Here is an 18,894-nt window from a genome sequence, read left to right as displayed (position 1 = left end):
ACAAATGGCCCTCAGTCCCCAGCAGCTTTCACTCTCCCTCTTACGGCAGCGAGAGAGGATCAGAGTAGAAGCAGAGGGTGCTAAGAATCTCTGGGTACGACCAGGCTGCCATGCACGGAAACTGAACTTGGCCTGTTATAACGTAAGATCACTCATCAGTGAAGACAGGATATTAGAGCTGGAAAAGGAATTAGAAAATGTGAATTGGAATATCATCGGTTTGGCTTAAAGAAGAAATGAATCACTTATAAGTTTATCAAGTGGAATTCTGCTGTACACCAATGGAAACAGTGAAAGGAGTGAAGGTGGAGTTGGGTTTCTGGTCCATAAAGATTTTAAAAACAACATTTTGGAATTCAAAAGTACATCACCAAGGGTGTCAAGACTAATACTCAAGATTTCTAAAAGGTACAAGCTAAAGATTATAATGATTTATGCACCAACATCGAGCCGTGATGATGAAGAGGTTGAAGAAATGTACACCGAAATTGAGTCTTCTAGATGAGCAGAAAACCCACTACACTATTATTATTATGGGGGACTTCAATGCTAAGGTTGGAAAAAGAAAAAACAGTGCAGAAAGGGGAACTATAGGAAATTTTGGAATTGGTGAAAGAAATGAAAGAGGTGAAAGACTTGTGGAATTTGCAGAATCTCAAGGACTGTCAGTAATGAACACTTTTTTCAAGAAAAGGGTGAACAGAAAGTGGACATGGAAGAGTCCAAATGGATTAACAACTAATGAAATTGACTTCATCCTCACTAACAGAAGATATATTCTGAATGATGTTACCGTCCTGAATAAGGTTGGAAGTGATCACAGAATGGTAAGACGTACAGCACACTTAATATAGATGTAGGAAAGGAAAGGAAAAAACTGACTCGAGTAAATAAAACAAAGGTCTTTGAGATAACAGAAGAGGAGAAAAAGCAGTATGTAAAGAACAAGTTTGAGCTTCTCCAGACTGCTCAGGACCAAGATATCGGCGAAGAATATTACAACTTTCTGAAAGTGATAAAGCCCAAGAAACCAATAGGGAAAAAGAAATCCAAAGAAGAAAAAATTAGTCAAGAAACACTTGTCATGATGAACCGAAGACGACAAATGAAGAGCAAGAAAAACACTGACAGGGAGAAAATTGAGTATACTGAGTTATGCAAAGCTATTAGAAAGAGACTCAGAGAGGACATAAGAAGATTTAACACAAGAAAAGTAGAACAAGCATTAAGGAAAAACAAAGGATTTAAATAAGCAGCCATGAGCAGTAATACAGAAAGACAAATGATACTGAAACTGAAGAATAGCGATGGTGTACTTATAAACAGCAGAGAAGGCATAATTCAAATAGCAGAAGACTACTATAGAGAATTATACAAGGAGCAGGGGAATGATGTCAGCAGTGGGGAAGATGGATTGCAAAGTAGCAACACATACGACATACCCGATATTCTTCCTGATGAGGTAGAACATGCATTGAAGAAAATGAAGAATCGGAAAGCCCTGGGGGAAGATGAAGTTACTGTAGAGTTGTTAAAATTGGGAGGAAGAGACATAACACAAAAACTGGCAAGGCTCTTCACAAAGTGCATTAGAAAAGGTGTGACGCCTAAGCAGTGGAATAATACAATCATAGTTTTGCTGCATAATAAAGGAGATAAATCAGAAATTGGAAATTATAGACCAATTAGCTTGTTATCCTACATCTACAAGTTGTTCACAAGGGTCATTACTAACAAATTAGAAAGAATACTTGATGAGAATCAACCAAAAGAGCAAGCTGGCTTTAGGACAGGATTCTCAACTATGGATCACCTTCACATAATATCACAGCTAATGGAGAAAGCAAATGAATATAAAACACCATTATGCCTGGCATTTGTCAGTTATGAAAAGGCATTTGACTCCATACAGCATAAGGCAATGTTTCAGGCACTGGAAAGACAAGGCATAGATACCCCATATATTATGATTTTGAAGAAAATATATGAGATTGCTACCTCCTTTATTAGACTAGACAAAGACAGTAGGAAATTTAAAATTGAGAAAGGAGTTCGACAAGGAGAGACAATATCTCCGAAGCTGTTTACTGCTGCCGACGAGGAAGCTTTCAGAAGATTAGACTGGTCGCAGAAAGGAGTCAATGTGAACAGAGAGTACCTAAACCATTTACTTTTTGCAGATGGCATTGTGGTCATAACCCACGATCCCAAAGAATTAGAGGAAAATCTTAATGAGTTATGCACAGTTAGTAAGGATTTTGGACTAAAGATGAATATGGCTAAAACAAAAGTAATGATGAACAAGTATGCCACAGAAACGGAAATAATGATTGAAGGAGCAGTAATTGAAAAGGTAGAGTCATATACTTATCTGGGACAAGTTATTAGCTGTAATAATGATAAATTATTGACTCTTGACTGGATAATGATAATGGAAATGATAAACTCTTGACAGGAAGTCAAGAGAAGAATAAATTTTGGATGGATAGCATTCAAAAAATGTAGTCATATACTGAAGAGCAATATCCCAGTTTGTCTGAAACGTAAAATAATGAACCAACGTATACTCCCCACCATGACTTATGGAAGTGAAACTTTGGCACTCACCAAAAGAATGGAAGAGAAGCTGAGAACTACACAGCGAAGAATGGAAAGAATTATATTGGGAATCAGACTGTTAGATAAGAAGAGAACCACATGGATTAGGCAGCAAACTCAAGTAAAGGAAATTCTTATCAAAACTAAAGAACTAAAATGGTCTTGGGCAGGACACATAGCTCGGAGACATGATGACAGATGGACTAAGAAAATAGGTTGAGCAGATGGGCTGGGAGGTGGCAAATGAAGTTTAACATTGACAAATGTAAAGTACTACACATGGGAAACAGCAACCCCAGAGCAACGTATCAACTCTGTGGTACTACACTGACAGTGGTAGAGAATGAAAGGGACTTGGGGGTAGTTGTGCAGGCAGATATGAAGTTCTCTGAGCAGTGCAGATGGGCTGCAAGAGTAGCTCATGGTGTATTGTCAATGATATACAGGAATTTTTCCAGCAGGGATAAGGAGGTGATTATTCCATTGTATAAGGCATTGGTCAGGCCACACCTAGAGTACTGTATACAGGTCTGGAGGCCTCATTTCAAGAAGGATGTAGAGCTGCTGGAACGAGTACAGAGAAGGGCAACAAGATTGGTGAATGGAACAAAGGGGTGCTCTTACGAATTAAGGCTTAAGTTTTGCAAATTACAGTGTCTGGAGACTAGGCACCAGCGAGGTGATCTGATAGAGGTGTATAAAGCCTTGAATGGTTTGTGCATGCTCAATGCTGATGGGATTCTTCCTCTAGCTCAGAATAATCACCTTAGAGGGCATAAATTCAAATAGAGGAAAGACAGATGTAGGATAGACGTGCGGAAATTTGCTTTTAGCCAGCGGGTGGTTGGTGGAACAGACTTCCATCCCTTGTCATGGTGGTTGATAGCCTAAATAAGTTTAAGACTCAGCTGGACAGGTATTTTGAACGAACAGAGGGGTGAAGTGGAAGTGGGTTTTTTTTTTTTTTTTTTTTGTTTTGGCTGATGCTGCATAAGCTTGCTTTCTTGCATCAAATGCCTGTACTAATGCTAATAACAGAATGGTACCCAAGAGGAGCTAGAAGAAAACCTGGAACACAAAGGCGGAGATGGATAGATGAAATTCATGAGTTTGTGGGTAGTAAATGGATGGCCAGTGCTCAAAACAGAAGGAACTGGAAAGTTGCTGGAGAGGCCTTCATCCTGCAGTGGATTGAAAATGGCTGATGATGATGAAGTAGTTGGTTACGTACAGAAATGATGCAATTATACTAACGTACGCTAGCTAAGTCCCTAGGTAACCTGAGGCTTTAGCCTTAAACTATACTGTACTCTAAGTTACTCCACACCATCAGGCATCTCTCATATTGTGAGAGTTACACTTTACACACCAGGGTACCTGCCCACCCACTGATGAAGAGCCAATAAGCTCCAAAACAGTGACGTAGGGGTGAGGTATCTGCTGAGAATAAATAATAATAGTCTTCTCCTATGGTAAAGCGTTGCTTATTTGAAGGTATGCAATATCATGGCAACTCACATCTGTTGAGTATGGGCTTGGCACACCCCAGGGTCCTGAGCTGGATATCATCATTGTTCTCTCTCTTGGTGATTCCCTTCTACTTTTGAATCTGCCTCTCTCAGAGGTAACTCAAGAATTTTTTTTTTTTGGCTGGTGCAGCATAAGCCTCGGGCTTCCTTGTGCCATATAGCTAGTATTGCTAATTGGGTGGGTTTTTTTTAGGAGCATTAGCAACTAAGGCCATATTGCTCTGGGGATATGAGGTGGTCATTCTGTGACCTTTCCGCATCCTCCGGATTTGGTGGTCACGGGCTCAAACCACAGTCTAATCAATAAGCGTGTGCTACGCACTGCCCACGGAGGCAGCAGTAATGCTAATAATAATAAACTCATTGTGAAGGTATTAAATGATGCCAATTTATAACTATATAAGTAGTTGGCTACGTACAGAAATGATGCAATTGTACTAACTTGTATTGTGCCAAATATTATCAGTTATCCAGGCTCATCCTTCTCATTAATTGTTTTGTAATTGTTCAATTTTTGTTATTTCTTAATCTTAATTGAAGATAAGAATTTGATTTCTTGTTTTTGCTGTATTCAAAACAATTATTTTAATGTGTAAATTAAAATGGTAACAAATTTTTTATTCCTTTCTCAGTACTCGAATAAAATTTTCTATTACATAATTTATAAAATGCCATTTTTCTTCTCTAAAAATCTGGTCATCCTACCTTGGGGTCGCGTCAAATTTATATTTATTGGGGATTGCCAGCGAAATAAGTTTGCGTGCCACTGGGCTAGTCTACTATGTTGACACTGCAAGTTTTCAACTGTGAAAACATAAAATAAAATTAAATTAAATAAAGAAAAAATAAAAATCTCACAAAAATCGAATAATACTATACATATTTATTTTTAATTTTACATTTTAACATACATTTCTCAGTAACAATGTTCTGTTATTATTAATAATTGGGTATTTGTTTTACGACTGTTTTTCAATTCTATCTCCCATTAGGAACCACAAACTTTCCATGTTTCTGGATTCTATGAAATTTCTAGATGAAACTTAACTCCACTTTTCCCCTTACAAAAATAGCTGAGATTCTCCGAGCTTATATACACTGGCAATTGTTTTCAAACTCTCGTATTGTCGACGCCCGCCACAGGGCACTAAGATATCTTACTCTATGCCACAGAGTATCTTACTACTACGGCTGAAAACGAAATTGTCTAAAAATGCGGGACAGGTAGAACAAACTGTGGGAATGCGGGCCATTTTCCGGGACACATTACCATTAGGGGAAAACTATCGAAATCCGGGTCGGTTGGCTGTCTTACCTATGCATTTGCTGTATATATTAGTCAATACTGTTTTTAAACTTCTAGTGGCTATGAATAGCTTTTGGTGCAAAAATCCGATATTTATTGGGATTCGATCTTATATAAGATGTTTCAACAATGTCCACATGGTATAGATGATATTTGATGCTAATGATAATTGAGAACATAAAAGCATATCGTTAAGAAAATATTTCTTGCAAAGGGAGTTTGTTACCATCCACCACGTGAATATTCAAAAAATAAATCTAAGAGTGAGAATACGTTTGACTTACCCTTATTTTCCAATAAAATGGTACGGTTGGTACGGTGCCTTCCATTTTTATGTATCTTATTTTGCTGCTTAAATGGTCCTGGGCGATGAATCGCTTGCATAATTATTATTTAGCTAGTCAATACTAAGGATATAACAGTATCCCAAAAAGCCGAACTGTTTAGCCTGAAGCTGTTGAAGAGTGATAAAACACGAGGTTCGATGACGATGTATATCACCACAAAGAAGCACTACTCTATGTATATCACAATAAACTTGAACACAGAGTAGTAGATATCTTACTACTCTGTGAACTTTAACGTGTTGCAATAACAGCGACATCTATCCATTTCTTCAGTTGAACGTTTTAAAATGGCGTCTGGTGGGGTGTTTTGTTTCTGTGGGCAATCTTACGAACCAGTGCGTTTCATGATTCAGTGCGATCAATGTAAAGAATGGTTTCATGGAAGGTAAACGAAGTCATTCCCTATGTTTTATTAATATTATTTTTATAATACGGCAGTTCTATTGGATTTCCACTGTATATGTACCTCGTGTTGTTAGTTGTCAAGTTTGCGATTTGGAGAGACTGAACATTATCACTGTGTTTATGATGTTGTACTTATTAAAATGATTGTATAATAACATTTTGTATAATAACCTACGTGAAAATCTAGAATACAGCTAAGCATAATGTAATAAAATAAAAACATTAAAATCATTTCTTGAAAATGTCAGGTTATGAAATTCGTGAATATATTTTAGTATTATGTTAATTTTCCCCCATATGTAGTAAGTATTTTGAGGAAGCTCAAGATAACATTAGTTTCTTACCATAAGAATAAGCTTAATGACAATTTGTATTAGACACGGTTACAAAGCTGTTATACTGCTCGGTCTGCCACCGCGAAGAATGGTCGAGGGTCCAGACTGTTGGGTTGGCATGGGGGGGGGGATATTATCCCATGCTTGTATCTTGCGGAAGGGCACAATTTTTAGTTAGACCTCCCCTGAATCCTGCCTGTAATCCCGACCAGCCCTGAGCTAGTCGGGATTACAGTTGAATGAACAAACATATATATTAAGATATGGTAATAAAATGTTATTTTTGTACACTGCTACATAACTGGGTTATTAGTTACTATCAGACATTGTTAGAGATACTATGCAGTTGTAACTAGCAGTTTCAAGATCGTATTGTAGATTGTATTTATGTTGCAGACAGTTTGAGAAGTAATACTAGTACTTGAAGCCATTTGTATTTCATCTTAACATAGCTATAGCTTGACCATTAATTGCACTTGACCTTGAATGTGAGTGAAACCAGACCAAATGGTTGTTGATTTGATGATTTGCATGAAAAATTTCTTAATTTCTTGAAAACTAAACTTTTATCACATTAAATTACTTTTAACACTTTGCTGCCAACATGTCTAACAAACAACACTTAAAAAAAAATTTCTGTTTTATTTTCAGTTTAGAAGTAAAATCAGATCCTCCTGTGTACCTTGCCCACTGGTATTTCCTGTACGATTGAATTATGAGAAATTAATTATTTGCTTAGCATTTAACTGATACCGTTCTAGCAATTGCGCTATATTTCTTGTACTACTCTACTACTCTTTGCATGTCATCTGTGAGACCCCAGTGAAAGTTGTCTACCTTCCGTAGAGCTTTGGTTTTGCTGGCTTTGTGGAAATTAAACACTTGGAAATTTATGATTTACTGGAACTTTTGAACTCTTTCTTATTCCATTTTTACCCTATATATGTATACGGACATTTATAAAACTGAGAAATTTGTTATATTTAGATAAATATAAGAAATCCATATAAATTTTTTTTTTTATGTATCATTTTTATCTTTGTGCAATGCTGTTTTATCCAATTCAACAGCATGCTCATGTTTTAGTTTGAAGTTTATTCCTTTATATTTAAGCATTGTTGTCACAAACTATTGTTTGATGTTCCACACATATAAAATTGTCATATGCATGCAAATGCTAGGAGCACTATAGCAGAAGAGAGAGATAGGTAATTGAATATTAAATGTGGTGTTTATTTTACAGAACGAATAGACTATGTTTAGTACTGTTAAATGCTGTTTAATGTAGGTCGAAAAGAGTTGTGTTCAGTGCGGATAGTTATGTGGATAGATCCCAGATTGTCGAGTATACGTTACTAAAACAAAAAAGAAATTGCTGTCCTTTCAAAATAGAATCCAATAATTTATAATCATCCCATAATTTTTCCTGTGTGTTACTAGCCTCATTAGATCCTCTGTTATTTAATTAGTTCTGTCTGAACTTTTGAACAGTATCTCTTATTGATAGAGAAAGCTTTGCAGCTTCTTCAGTTATATCTCTGAATGCTTCTCATTTAGAATTTGCAGTTGGTAACGTTATCAGTTGGCCCCAGTTGAAAGAATTTCAAAAGTAAAGATGCAACTACTTTCAAAAGTAGTCGCATCTTTATTGCAGATAAAGAAACGATCTAGTGATCACCAGTGCAGCCTAGCGGTCTTTTTATCTGCTAATTCTTAATATGTGAAGGGTCACTGATTATGATTTTAACGTGTAAAATAATTGTGAGAGCTTAATAGAAATAAGCAGAAACTGTTATTCCTGCAGTTTTTTTTTTTCAGCTGTTAGTTGAAAAAAAAAATTGCAATAATTTAATCACAAACTCAGTTGTACGAACTTTATACAGTAATTTGGCATTGAAATTTCATTCTCTTGTTGTTGATTTTGGTTTTCTGAGTTTCAGATTTTAGGCTCTGTTTCTCCAGTCTGTTCATAGGCCAGTTTTCATGTTGTGCTTGCTAGAAAACCTGAAATAGCACAGAAAAAAAACAAAAAAAACCTAGTTTCTCCACTTGAGATTCTTGGCTAATTACAGCTGTGATTCAAGTGGGCTTTAGGAATTTGTGCAGTCTCCAGAAGGATTTGAACCTAGATCTTTCAAAAACAGTAACAATTAGTGAAACCACTCTATTATCATGGAAGATGAATTATCAGTCAAAATTTCATATTGTGGCATTGATTTTTTTCTTTTGTGACAAATTAACAATTTTCCCCCTAATTGAATTTCACCAATTGCAAGTATGTGCAGTTATTTCAAAACCAAAATTAATAACCTATCCTCAGTAGAAAAATAACTTCTGTGCCACAAAAAATATTTTTAAAACAGTTGTTTTGTAAAAAAATAAGTAATTTTAAAATTAAAAAAATTTAATTTATTTTATGTATATTTATTTTTAATGAAATGTTTGAGTGTCTGTACGCAGTCAAAATTTAATATTCTGGAAATGAATTCTAAGGTTTTTATTCTTATGTTTTTTATTTATTTTTTTGATACAGATGAAGTCTTTACTTTAATCTAAGATTTTCTCACTTCTTGATCTTAATTCAAATTGACTAATAGTGGGCAATGATTTCAAAGTAGAAATTAATAAGCAATCTTCAACAGAAAAAATACCTTTCATTCATGTCCTACAAACTATTTTTAAAATAGTTCTTTGGTAAAAAAAATTAATTGATTTTAAAATTAATTTAAAATTAAAATTTATTTATTTTTAATGGAATGTTTCGATGTTTACATAAGCTGGATTGAATCATCACCTGGTCATTATCCAGCTGCCTGAAATAGAACATACCTATTTCTTGAAGATCTCTTCAGAAAATAACATCATTTATTACATTGAGGAGATGACACTTGACAAAGAATGTATAGTGGTATTAAAATCTTAATAACGAATTGCAAAACAAACTGATTTATTGTGTGATGATTTATTTCTTTGAAAAATTATATAAATATGGTAGAACTATAATATAATTACCCAGTTGAACTGAGGATCTGTATAAGCATTTTCATGTTTTAACTTTGTAAATGGATTCAACATTATTAAGTTGTAAACATTTCCTAGTTTGCATAATTAAGAGAGAGATCATGTAGACTGCTAACCCTCCATGGCTTGTGTAGCACTTGATAGAAATTTTTTGCTCCTTGTTTTATTTCTGAATTTGTTGTCAACAGGTCATATCCTTGCCATGCATCTTTCCCCTTCAGTTTTTGCTAAACAGTAATGCAGTTTTCATGTTTCAGCCTCACAAAATTAATTTACAAAATAAATTAGTTTGCATTTAATCGACATCCCACAAATAAGCAGGTCTGTTATGAAGTGTATATAGACACTAAAAAATAATTATTCACTGATGAGTGACAATGGAAAGCTGCTCTACAGAAGCGTTCCCTCCTCCTCCTCCCATGAAAACTGCACTTATTGTATTAATGTTATGTTAATTTTTAATTCCAAAGTAGCAGTTGTGACGTTAGGATGAAAAAACAGAACACTAATGGTAGGAATATAATAGTGATTTGAAAAAATAAAACAGATAGCTTAAGAAATTTAAAGTCATGAGATATGGTATAAATTATAAAAATTCTAACAAATAAAAGTTTTATAACAAAAATAAATAAATGCAGTTTAATGGACACCACACAAGTAGCCTGTGTGTTTCATTTAGGAAGCACAAGTAATGGAGGGTTAAGTAATGGTTAAGAGAAAGATTGTAAACTATAGTAAATACCATATGTCTAAAGACTGAGTTTATGTTTTATATATTTCAGTTGCGTTGATGTTAAGGAACATGAAGCTGCTGATATCGACAGATACCATTGCTCTCAGTGTCAGTACATCTATGGTCCATCTGTTTGTAAGTGTAATTGTTAAATTATGTCTGTTAGTTGTGATTATCAATAAAATTATAATTACAAAAATCTTTGTTCTTAGCCTTTGAGCACATATTTGAAAAAATTCGGATTTTGGCACATGCATAAAGTAAAATTAAATAAGTGCATAATGTATTTTGACTTTTTTTTTTTTTTTTTTTAAATACAGATAAATATCAAGCTTAGTTACATGCAACACTGCATTACAAAAAAAAAAAAAAAAAAATGAATTACAATAATCTAACTCTTGTTCAGTCCCCACAAAAAAAAAAAAAAAAAAAAAAAATGCTCTTTGCAAATAATTTTCAAACATTCTCAGTTTCACTCTGTTTTTCTTATTTTACTTAATTGAAAAATATTGGAAACATTAATATAATTTTACCAGACACTTAACAAATACTTGTTTACATGGAAGTTCTTGGGGAAACTCAAGACAACTTTAGTATGTCATAGATAGAAATTTTCTTGGAAGGTACTAAGAGTGGGGAAGGCTGTGTGCATATTTTGAAGTTGAGTATGGTGTTTTCCAGGCTCGCTGGGTAAATATGATATATGCAGTTTTTAATTTTTTTATGATACATATATGAGTGATTCTGTTCCTCAGAACTGCACAGTGTTTATGTCTAAAATGAAATTTAGGAGTTAAAATTAAAACCTAGGGGTGGAACAGGTATTTATATTTCTGGACACTTTGGTAGGCTTCCCACTTGTCTAGAGATCAACAATTTTCACTTACACATCACTAATGTTCTTCTAGAAATTCAAATGTAATATTTAAAATATACGTGCTAAATATTTTGGGTAAATTGTTTTAGAGAAGTAGTAATGATTAACATCAAAGTAATTAAAAACCTTTCCCTCAGCTCCCTTCTCTGCTAGCTAAGGTGTCATTGGGATGGACTCTGGTAAAAGTGCAGTTTGCTTATTTTTACATCTTTTAGAAAAAATTACAATTATTGCAGGCCTGGAAACTGCTACATAAAGTTGTCCATGAGCAAAAAAAGGCCAACTTTTTTCAAAGTGTGACCCTGAGATTTGTTGATTGTAATGACAAAGGCTAAGTCTCTTCAAAGTAAATGGCAAGTTAGTTTCACTTGGAACTAACTCAGTTCTCAAGATTTGAAAATCAATCAGAAAATATTTTTGGAAATTTTTTTTTTCTCCTCAATTTTATGGCTAAATAAAACCGATTGCAAAAGGGACCAGGTCAAAAGCTTGAGTTATTCAAAGAGTGTTCTGGACAGAGGGATGGAGGGACATAAGAAATATTATTATATAGATGCTCTGCTGTAACAGTTAACACTCATAAAACTATATTAGCAAAATGATGCAAGGAAGCAAGCTTATATATCATTGCCAAAAAAAAACCCCTTTTATAATTATGGGAGGATGTTACATGGTTGTTTTCCATTACACTTATTACTAAATATAATACCACTCTTATACCACGTGAAATTAATAATGTAGTTTATTAAGCTATTCTCCTAAACTATATACACTAAGGTAACGTTTCAGGTATCTTATCAATACCCATCATCAGACCATGCTGCTGACAGGCTCCTTTTGCTGATACTCCCAGAATCCTGATGTGCATACTGGGAGCATCAGCAAGAGGAGTCTGTCAGCAGCACAGTCTGATGATTGGTATTGGTAAGATAACTGAAATGTTACCTTAATGTATAGAGTTTACACAAGCAGCTTAAATAAACTATATGATTAATTTCACATGGTATGATAGTAATAAGTATGTACATCAGGTTTCTGGGACCATTGGTAAGAGAAGTCTGCCAGCAGCATGGTCTGATGATAGGTATCAGTAAGTTACCTTAATGTATAGTAGTTTAGTCAGATAGCTTAATAAACTATATGATTAATTTCATGTGGTATTATACTTAGTAATAAGTATGTACATCAGGTTTCTGGGACCATTGGCAAGAGAAGTCTGCCAGCAGTACGGTCTGATGATGCATATCAGTAAGATACCTGAAATGTTACCTTAATGTATAGTAGTTAGACGAATAGCTTAATAAACTATATGATTAATTTCATGTGGTATATTATATTTAATAATAATTTTAATGAACAACCCTATTTTACAGACTTTATTTGTACATTCCTAGTAATAATTTGTTTAATACTTTTAAATTTAAACTTCCTTTCTCCACAATGCTAGGTGCAAGTTTATTCCAACCATCAGTTACTATATATATATATCTATATATATTTATTTATTTATTTATTATTATTTATTTTATTTTATTATTATTATTATTATTATTATTATTATTATTATTATTATTATTTTCAATTTAAATTTGTGTCCCCTTGTGTGCATCATCTGAGAAAGACTGAAGATAATATCAGCATTTAGTTTACTCAACTCTTTTTAAAGCTTTAAAACACATCAATTAGGTCACCACACAGATGTCTTTTTTTGGTTTTTTTTTTTTTTTTTTTTTTTTTTTTTAGGAGCATTAGCAACTAAGGCCATATTGCTCCGGTGCAGTAACTTTTCCGCATGCTCCGTATTTGGTGGCGACGGGCTCGAACCGCAGTCTAATCAAAAACCGTGTGCTATGCACTGCTGCTCCTTCCCACCTGGCTACGGAGGCGCCTCACACAGATGTCTATTTTCCATATGCTGCAGTTTATAGTACCACAGTATTTCTTTGTAAGAATGCACTTTTGTTTCCCCCCCTTCAACTAACCAATCTTGTTTCTCTTCTCTGCTTCTAATCATTACTTTATGCCAGTGCTTCTCAAAGTGGGCGATATCACCCCCTGGGGGCCGTTTGAATTATCCATGGGGGCGACAGGGGGCAGATGGAGCACCATCAATGATTGGCCGTTACAAGGGTTTTATGACTTATTTAAAAAATGCTGTGCCAAATATTATTACTGTTCATTGTGTCATTCACCGTCAGCATTTAGTTGCGAAAAAATTTGGTGATCAACTGCACAATTCTCTACAAACTGTTATTATTGCTATGAACAAAATGAAAGCACATTCTTTGAATGATCGTATATTTCGAAAGCTCTGCGATCAAAATAGTGAAGATTTTGAACGATTGCTACTTCACTCTGAGGTTCGGTGGCTGTCAAAAGGCAACTGTCTCAACAGATTTTATGAACTCTTTGATACTGTTGTCAAGTTTTTTGAAGATAGGAACAACGACCTTAGTAATGACCTCAAGAAAATGAAAACTGATATTGCTTATCTTGCAGATGTATTTACTAGATTTAACTCAGTGAACTTACATTTACGAGGACAAGATGTAACTCTTAAGGCGAAAACTCAAATTTCAGCATTTATTTCAAAATTAAAGCTTTTTATGTACAACATAGGACAACATGAATTGTATCAGTTTCCAAATCTGTTGGAAATAGATAAAAAAGAAAAAATAGCTGATGAAACTCTACTAACTTTTTGTAATCATCTAGAAATGTTGCACAAAGATATGCAGGAAAGGTTCGAAGATCTCCTTAATTTGAAAATTCCAGATTGGGTTATAAATTCTTTTTTAAATAATGACGATGGTGAACGTTTTGTAGAAGAATTGATTGAGGTACAAAAATGAAGTTGAACTGAAGCCAAAATTTCAAAATTCATATCAGGAATTTTGGTTACAAAAGAAAATCCCTGACCAATTATCCTGCATTGTGGGGAATTGTAAAAAAATTACTTATTTCTTTTCCAACATCATATCTAGTCGAAACCGGTTTCAGTGCTGTATCTCAATTGCTGACAAAACAAAGAAATTGTCTGGATGTTGTTAAACTTGGTGATTTACGACTTCTACTTACAGCTATTAAACCTAATATTGATAAGCTAATAAATCTCCACCAAGCTCATCCATCACATTAAATATTAAAATATAATTAACTATTTCCATTAATATCGTGACTTATTTATGTAATTAACTTTAATTTTTATGACTTAATTTAAGTGACTATAACTGACTTTATTTATGTAGTTGTAATTTTTTTCCGAAGAAGGAATAAAGTGCAGCAAATAGTTTTCTTTATAATTCACAGACACGCACATACATGCAGGGCTGCATTTACGTTTTTGGAGGCAAACAGACAAATATTCATTTCAGTTATTTAGCTTAACTTTATATTGGCGGGCTAAAAAAAAAAAAGCCCTGGTGAGGGCTTTTTTTAGGGGGGGGGTGATCCAAAAAAGTTTGAGAAGCACTGCTTTATGCAATGGGATAATCAGCTCTTTTCCCTTGTATTAGGGAAAACCAAGACACTTATAATCAGTCTGGAAACAACCATTATTTTTATCAAAATATAATATACTAATAATAATCAGAAATATTTTTCAGGTCACAAATTTGTTGACAAGGTCTAGTTTCCAGCTTGGAGGATTGCATACTAAAAAAAGTCTTCTGGAACAGCTGTTACACACTAAACTTGAGTCGTGAAGATACTGGTGTTTACCTCGCTTTTTAGCGTTAAGATCACATGATACCAAATTTGCAAAACAGCATTGTAGAAGCTGACAACCCAGTTGTGATAATTTGCACAACATGCAATATGAGAGATGCCAGAAGATGCAGATGCACTTAAAATCTGTAAATTATAATAAATTTATATAATATAAGTTTAGATCTATAAAGCTTAAAGCTATAAAAGCTGCATAACTTTCATATAAGTAGTGCAAATGCATAATTCTGTACGTAATGATGTAAAACAAAGTTTGCACATAAAATCTACTGGTAATACTTCTTGTTAATGTTTTCCCATTTATGCATATATAAACCAAGTTTTTATGCATAAACAATCTTTAATTTAATAATGTTCTTTTTCATTGGTTCACACCGGAAATGTTTCTGTTTTAAATATGATATATATATATATACACACACAATGGTATTCAGCAAGGGCCTCTTATATAGACAGCTTGGGAAAGATTCTGCAATTTTTTTTTATGATATCTATATTTTTAATTATCAGGTTGTGCCTGTTAATTTTTTATGCAAATTTTTACCACTTCCCTGATGGCAGTTATATGGTGCTAATTGGTATGTTGTCAAAGGAGGCCTCTGTGACAAAAAGTTCTCATCATATACAGTAATTAACTTGTGATCAATTTCAGTGGATTTTATTCCTTCTGCATTCAAAAATTGTATGATTGCTCTTGCCTCCATCTTGGTACAGTGTTACACACAATGTCATTTTGAATCATGGGGCATCAGCTGTGGAAAGGTGACAGTTGTATTCAGATGCTAACTAACATGAATTATCTCCCAGTATTGATAATTTCAGTCACAAACACTGATCCACTTTTACTGTTTTCATTCAAGCTATCCTTATATATTCCCAATGATCTCCATGATTGTGAAACTTGAAAGCCTAAGGAAAAAATAGGATTTAGTTCTTGCTTTCAAAATTTTTTATATAAATTATATTATCACATTAATATGTTTTATACACATTTGTATAAAATTATATACTCTATTGTCACTGGAGATGAGAGTGTTGGATGTTTTGGTACAACCCACAGATGAAGCATCAGAGCATGCAGTGGATTTCAAAATCATCACCAAGACCATAAAGTTTCTTTTACAGGCGTCCAGGATCAAGACGATACTAATCATGTTTTTCGACAAACAGGGCATGGTTTGCAAGGAATTTATACCCGAAGGGGGGAGAGTCACTGCTGCTTCATTCTCGGTACAGGTACTTCAAAGACTTGAAGTGCATTTCCCTGAGGCTGAAATTTTGAGAGAAAGGCAGCTGGTTATTGTTGCATGACAGTGCACCTGCCATTCCACATTTGTTGTGAAGACGTTTCTGACAAAACATGGCCTTGTACAGATCAGCTTTCCACCCTACTCTCCTAGCACCAGCAGACTTCTGATTTCCCAAGGTAAACTCTACCTTCAAAAGAAAGAAATTTCAAAAGTTGAGGACATAAAAAAAAAATGCAAGAGTCAGAGGCCTCTTTGGATGCTTGTGCTGACTCTTTTCAGAAATTTTTGGATGGTATAATAAGTGCATTCAATCAAGTGGTGATTACCTTGAATAAAAATAAAAACCATTTTTGAGCTCCTATACTATGTGGTCTTTTTATTGCACTGGTCTGGCTACTTTACTGACACTTTGTACATCATTCCTCACCATTTAAAACCTGAGAATTTGAGTGCTCAAACTCAAACAACATGAACTTTTGAGATTGTCACTTTGTTGTAATAAACATTCTTCCATATTGAAGCATTGTTTACAAATAAACTGGTATGTAGTACAGTACTAAACAGGCAATTAGGAATGACTTGGTTATATAATTAGTCTCCTATATACACATATTGTTTGTTTGTTATTTGGTTTTTAGGAGCATTAAGGCCATATTGCTCCGGGATATACGGTGGTCATTCCCTGACCTTTCCGCAACCTCCGTATTTGGTGGTGACTGGCTCGAACCCCGGTCTTATCAAGACGCGTGTGCTATGCACTGCTGCTCCTTCCCACCTGGCTACGGAGGTGCCTTTATACACATATAGCATCAATAAGAGCAATTCATGTTGTCAGCTATGCCGTAGGTTTTGGTTTCATGACCACCTATATAGAGGAAGTACTGTATATTAGCATTAGTAGAGGCATATAATGCAAGAAAGCAAGCTTATATAGCATTAGCCAAAAAAATAACCATCCCATTTCACCCATCCATTCACTCCAAATGTTTGTCTAGCCTTAAACTTACTTAACCTCTACTACAACAGATGGAAGTTTGTTCCAGCTATCAACCACCCTCTGGCTAAAGGCAAATTTTGCACATCTATTTTACAATTGTCTTGCTCAATTTGAATTTATGTCCCCTCAGGTGAGTAATCTGAGCAAGAGGAAGAATCCCATCAGCATTGAGCTCGATCAAACCATACAAGGCCTTATACACCTCAATTAAATCACCTCGAGGTGCCTAGTCTCCAGAAGCTGCAATTTGCAGAACTTAAGCCTTTCTTGGTAACAGCAACCCTTTGTTCCACTCATCAATCTCGCTGCCCTTCTCTGTACTCATTCTAGTAGCTCTACATCTTTCATAAAATGAGGTCTCCAGACCTGTATACAGTACTCTGGGTGTGGCCTGACTAGTGCCTTATATGAGGGGACAATCACCTCATTATCCCTGCTAAGGGATAATGAGGTGTGTCCCCTGCAAAATTCCTGTATATCATTAACAAGTCATCACGAGCTACTCTTGCAGCCTGTCTGCACTGCTCAGAAAACTTCATATCTGACTGCATAATTACCCCCAGGTCCTTTTCATTCTCCATACCTTGAGTATACCCAGTTGATCTGCTACTCTGGGGTTACTGCTACCCATAGGCAGTACTTTACATTTGTCAATGATAAACTTCAGTTGCCACCTCTCAGTCCATCTGCTCAACTTTTCCAGCTCCTGTTGCAGTAGTGTACCATCAATACTGTCATTAACAACCCTGTCAACCGTCATATCGTCTTCAAACTTAGACATTAACCCTGATATACCTTCATCAATATCATTGATAAACACTGAACCCCGGGGGGGGGGACTCCACTAATAATATTAGTCCATGAAGAGCAGTGTCCATTGATTACCACTCTGTCTTCTCACACTCAACCATCCTTTTATCCATTGTAGCAACTTGCCCTTAATGCCATACTGCACCAATTTGTACAGTAGTCTTCCCTGTGCCACAGTATCAAAAGCCTTCCTAAAATTCAAGTACAGTCGATTCCAGTTATTTGGGACACATCGGAACTAGTGCATTTTGGCCAGTTTAAGCAGCTGCCCCAATCATGCAAAGTTTCACGTAAATAGTTAAAAATACAGTGGACCCCCACTTTATGATTGATTATCTGTACAATGAAATCACATTACGATGGACTCACCAGAGTAAAGTACCATTCACTATATGATATGTAGTAAGCGCCGGTCATTGTGATCACGTTTGTGAATTGAATTTTAATTCTATTAATCATGATTCTAATAAGTGAAAATAGGAGGAATATTATCCACAGGCTATAAAAGTAATTTAAAAAATTAAATGAAATGTGAAAATCGGAAGAATATTCTCCACGGGTTAGCAAAATAAAAATAAATTTACGATTACGTGCATACCTTAATTAAAAAGTTAACTGCAGCCATTATCAACCCATTGCAGGATGGAAGCCTCCTCAACAATTCATGTTGAGGGAAATGGACCATAATCTGCCATGCTGGTCTAGTGCAGGTGGCAGATGGACCATATTTAGCAGTCAGGGGCTTCAACCCAGGTCTGCTCAAAGAACGTGTGCTAATGCACTCCCGCTCCTGACCACTCGGCTACGGAGGCCGCTTACCTTAATTAATACATACTATAATATGTATATTATATACTGCAATATATAATACATACTGCAATCACCTGAGAGGGCATAAATTCAAATTGTGTGAAAGACCGTTGTAGGATAGATGTGTGGAAGTTTGCCTTTAGCCAGCAG

The 18,894-nt window shown here is 35.0% G+C and overlaps 2 protein-coding genes across 2 annotated transcripts in view; one reads left to right on the top strand and one right to left on the bottom strand.

Annotated features, from left to right (window-relative positions):
- Positions 1 to 5,966, bottom strand: part of Tsr1 (Tsr1 ribosome assembly factor) — a 256,253-nt gene extending 250,287 nt beyond the window's left edge. Inside the window, exon 1 of the mRNA XM_090371624.1 lies at positions 5,718 to 5,966. Coding sequence (XP_090227750.1) covers positions 5,718 to 5,817 — 100 coding nt within the window. The 5' untranslated portion in view covers positions 5,818 to 5,966. The remainder of the gene's footprint in view (positions 1 to 5,717) is intronic.
- Positions 5,967 to 6,065: 99 nt separating this feature from the next.
- The window catches only part of LOC150086849 (histone lysine demethylase PHF8-like), a 445,826-nt gene continuing 432,997 nt past the window's right edge, over positions 6,066 to 18,894 (top strand). Inside the window, exons 1-2 of the mRNA XM_090371623.1 lie at positions 6,066 to 6,165; positions 10,324 to 10,409. Coding sequence (XP_090227749.1) covers positions 6,068 to 6,165; positions 10,324 to 10,409 — 184 coding nt within the window. The 5' untranslated portion in view covers positions 6,066 to 6,067. The remainder of the gene's footprint in view (positions 6,166 to 10,323; positions 10,410 to 18,894) is intronic.

This window comes from Mastigoproctus giganteus, chromosome 4, assembly GCF_048544385.1.
Source record: "Mastigoproctus giganteus isolate SK-2022 chromosome 4, ASM4854438v1, whole genome shotgun sequence".
Taxonomy (NCBI): domain Eukaryota; kingdom Metazoa; phylum Arthropoda; class Arachnida; order Uropygi; family Thelyphonidae; genus Mastigoproctus; species Mastigoproctus giganteus.
The sequence above is the reverse complement of the archived record's forward strand: the minus strand, read 5'-3'. Positions and strand labels throughout refer to the sequence as shown.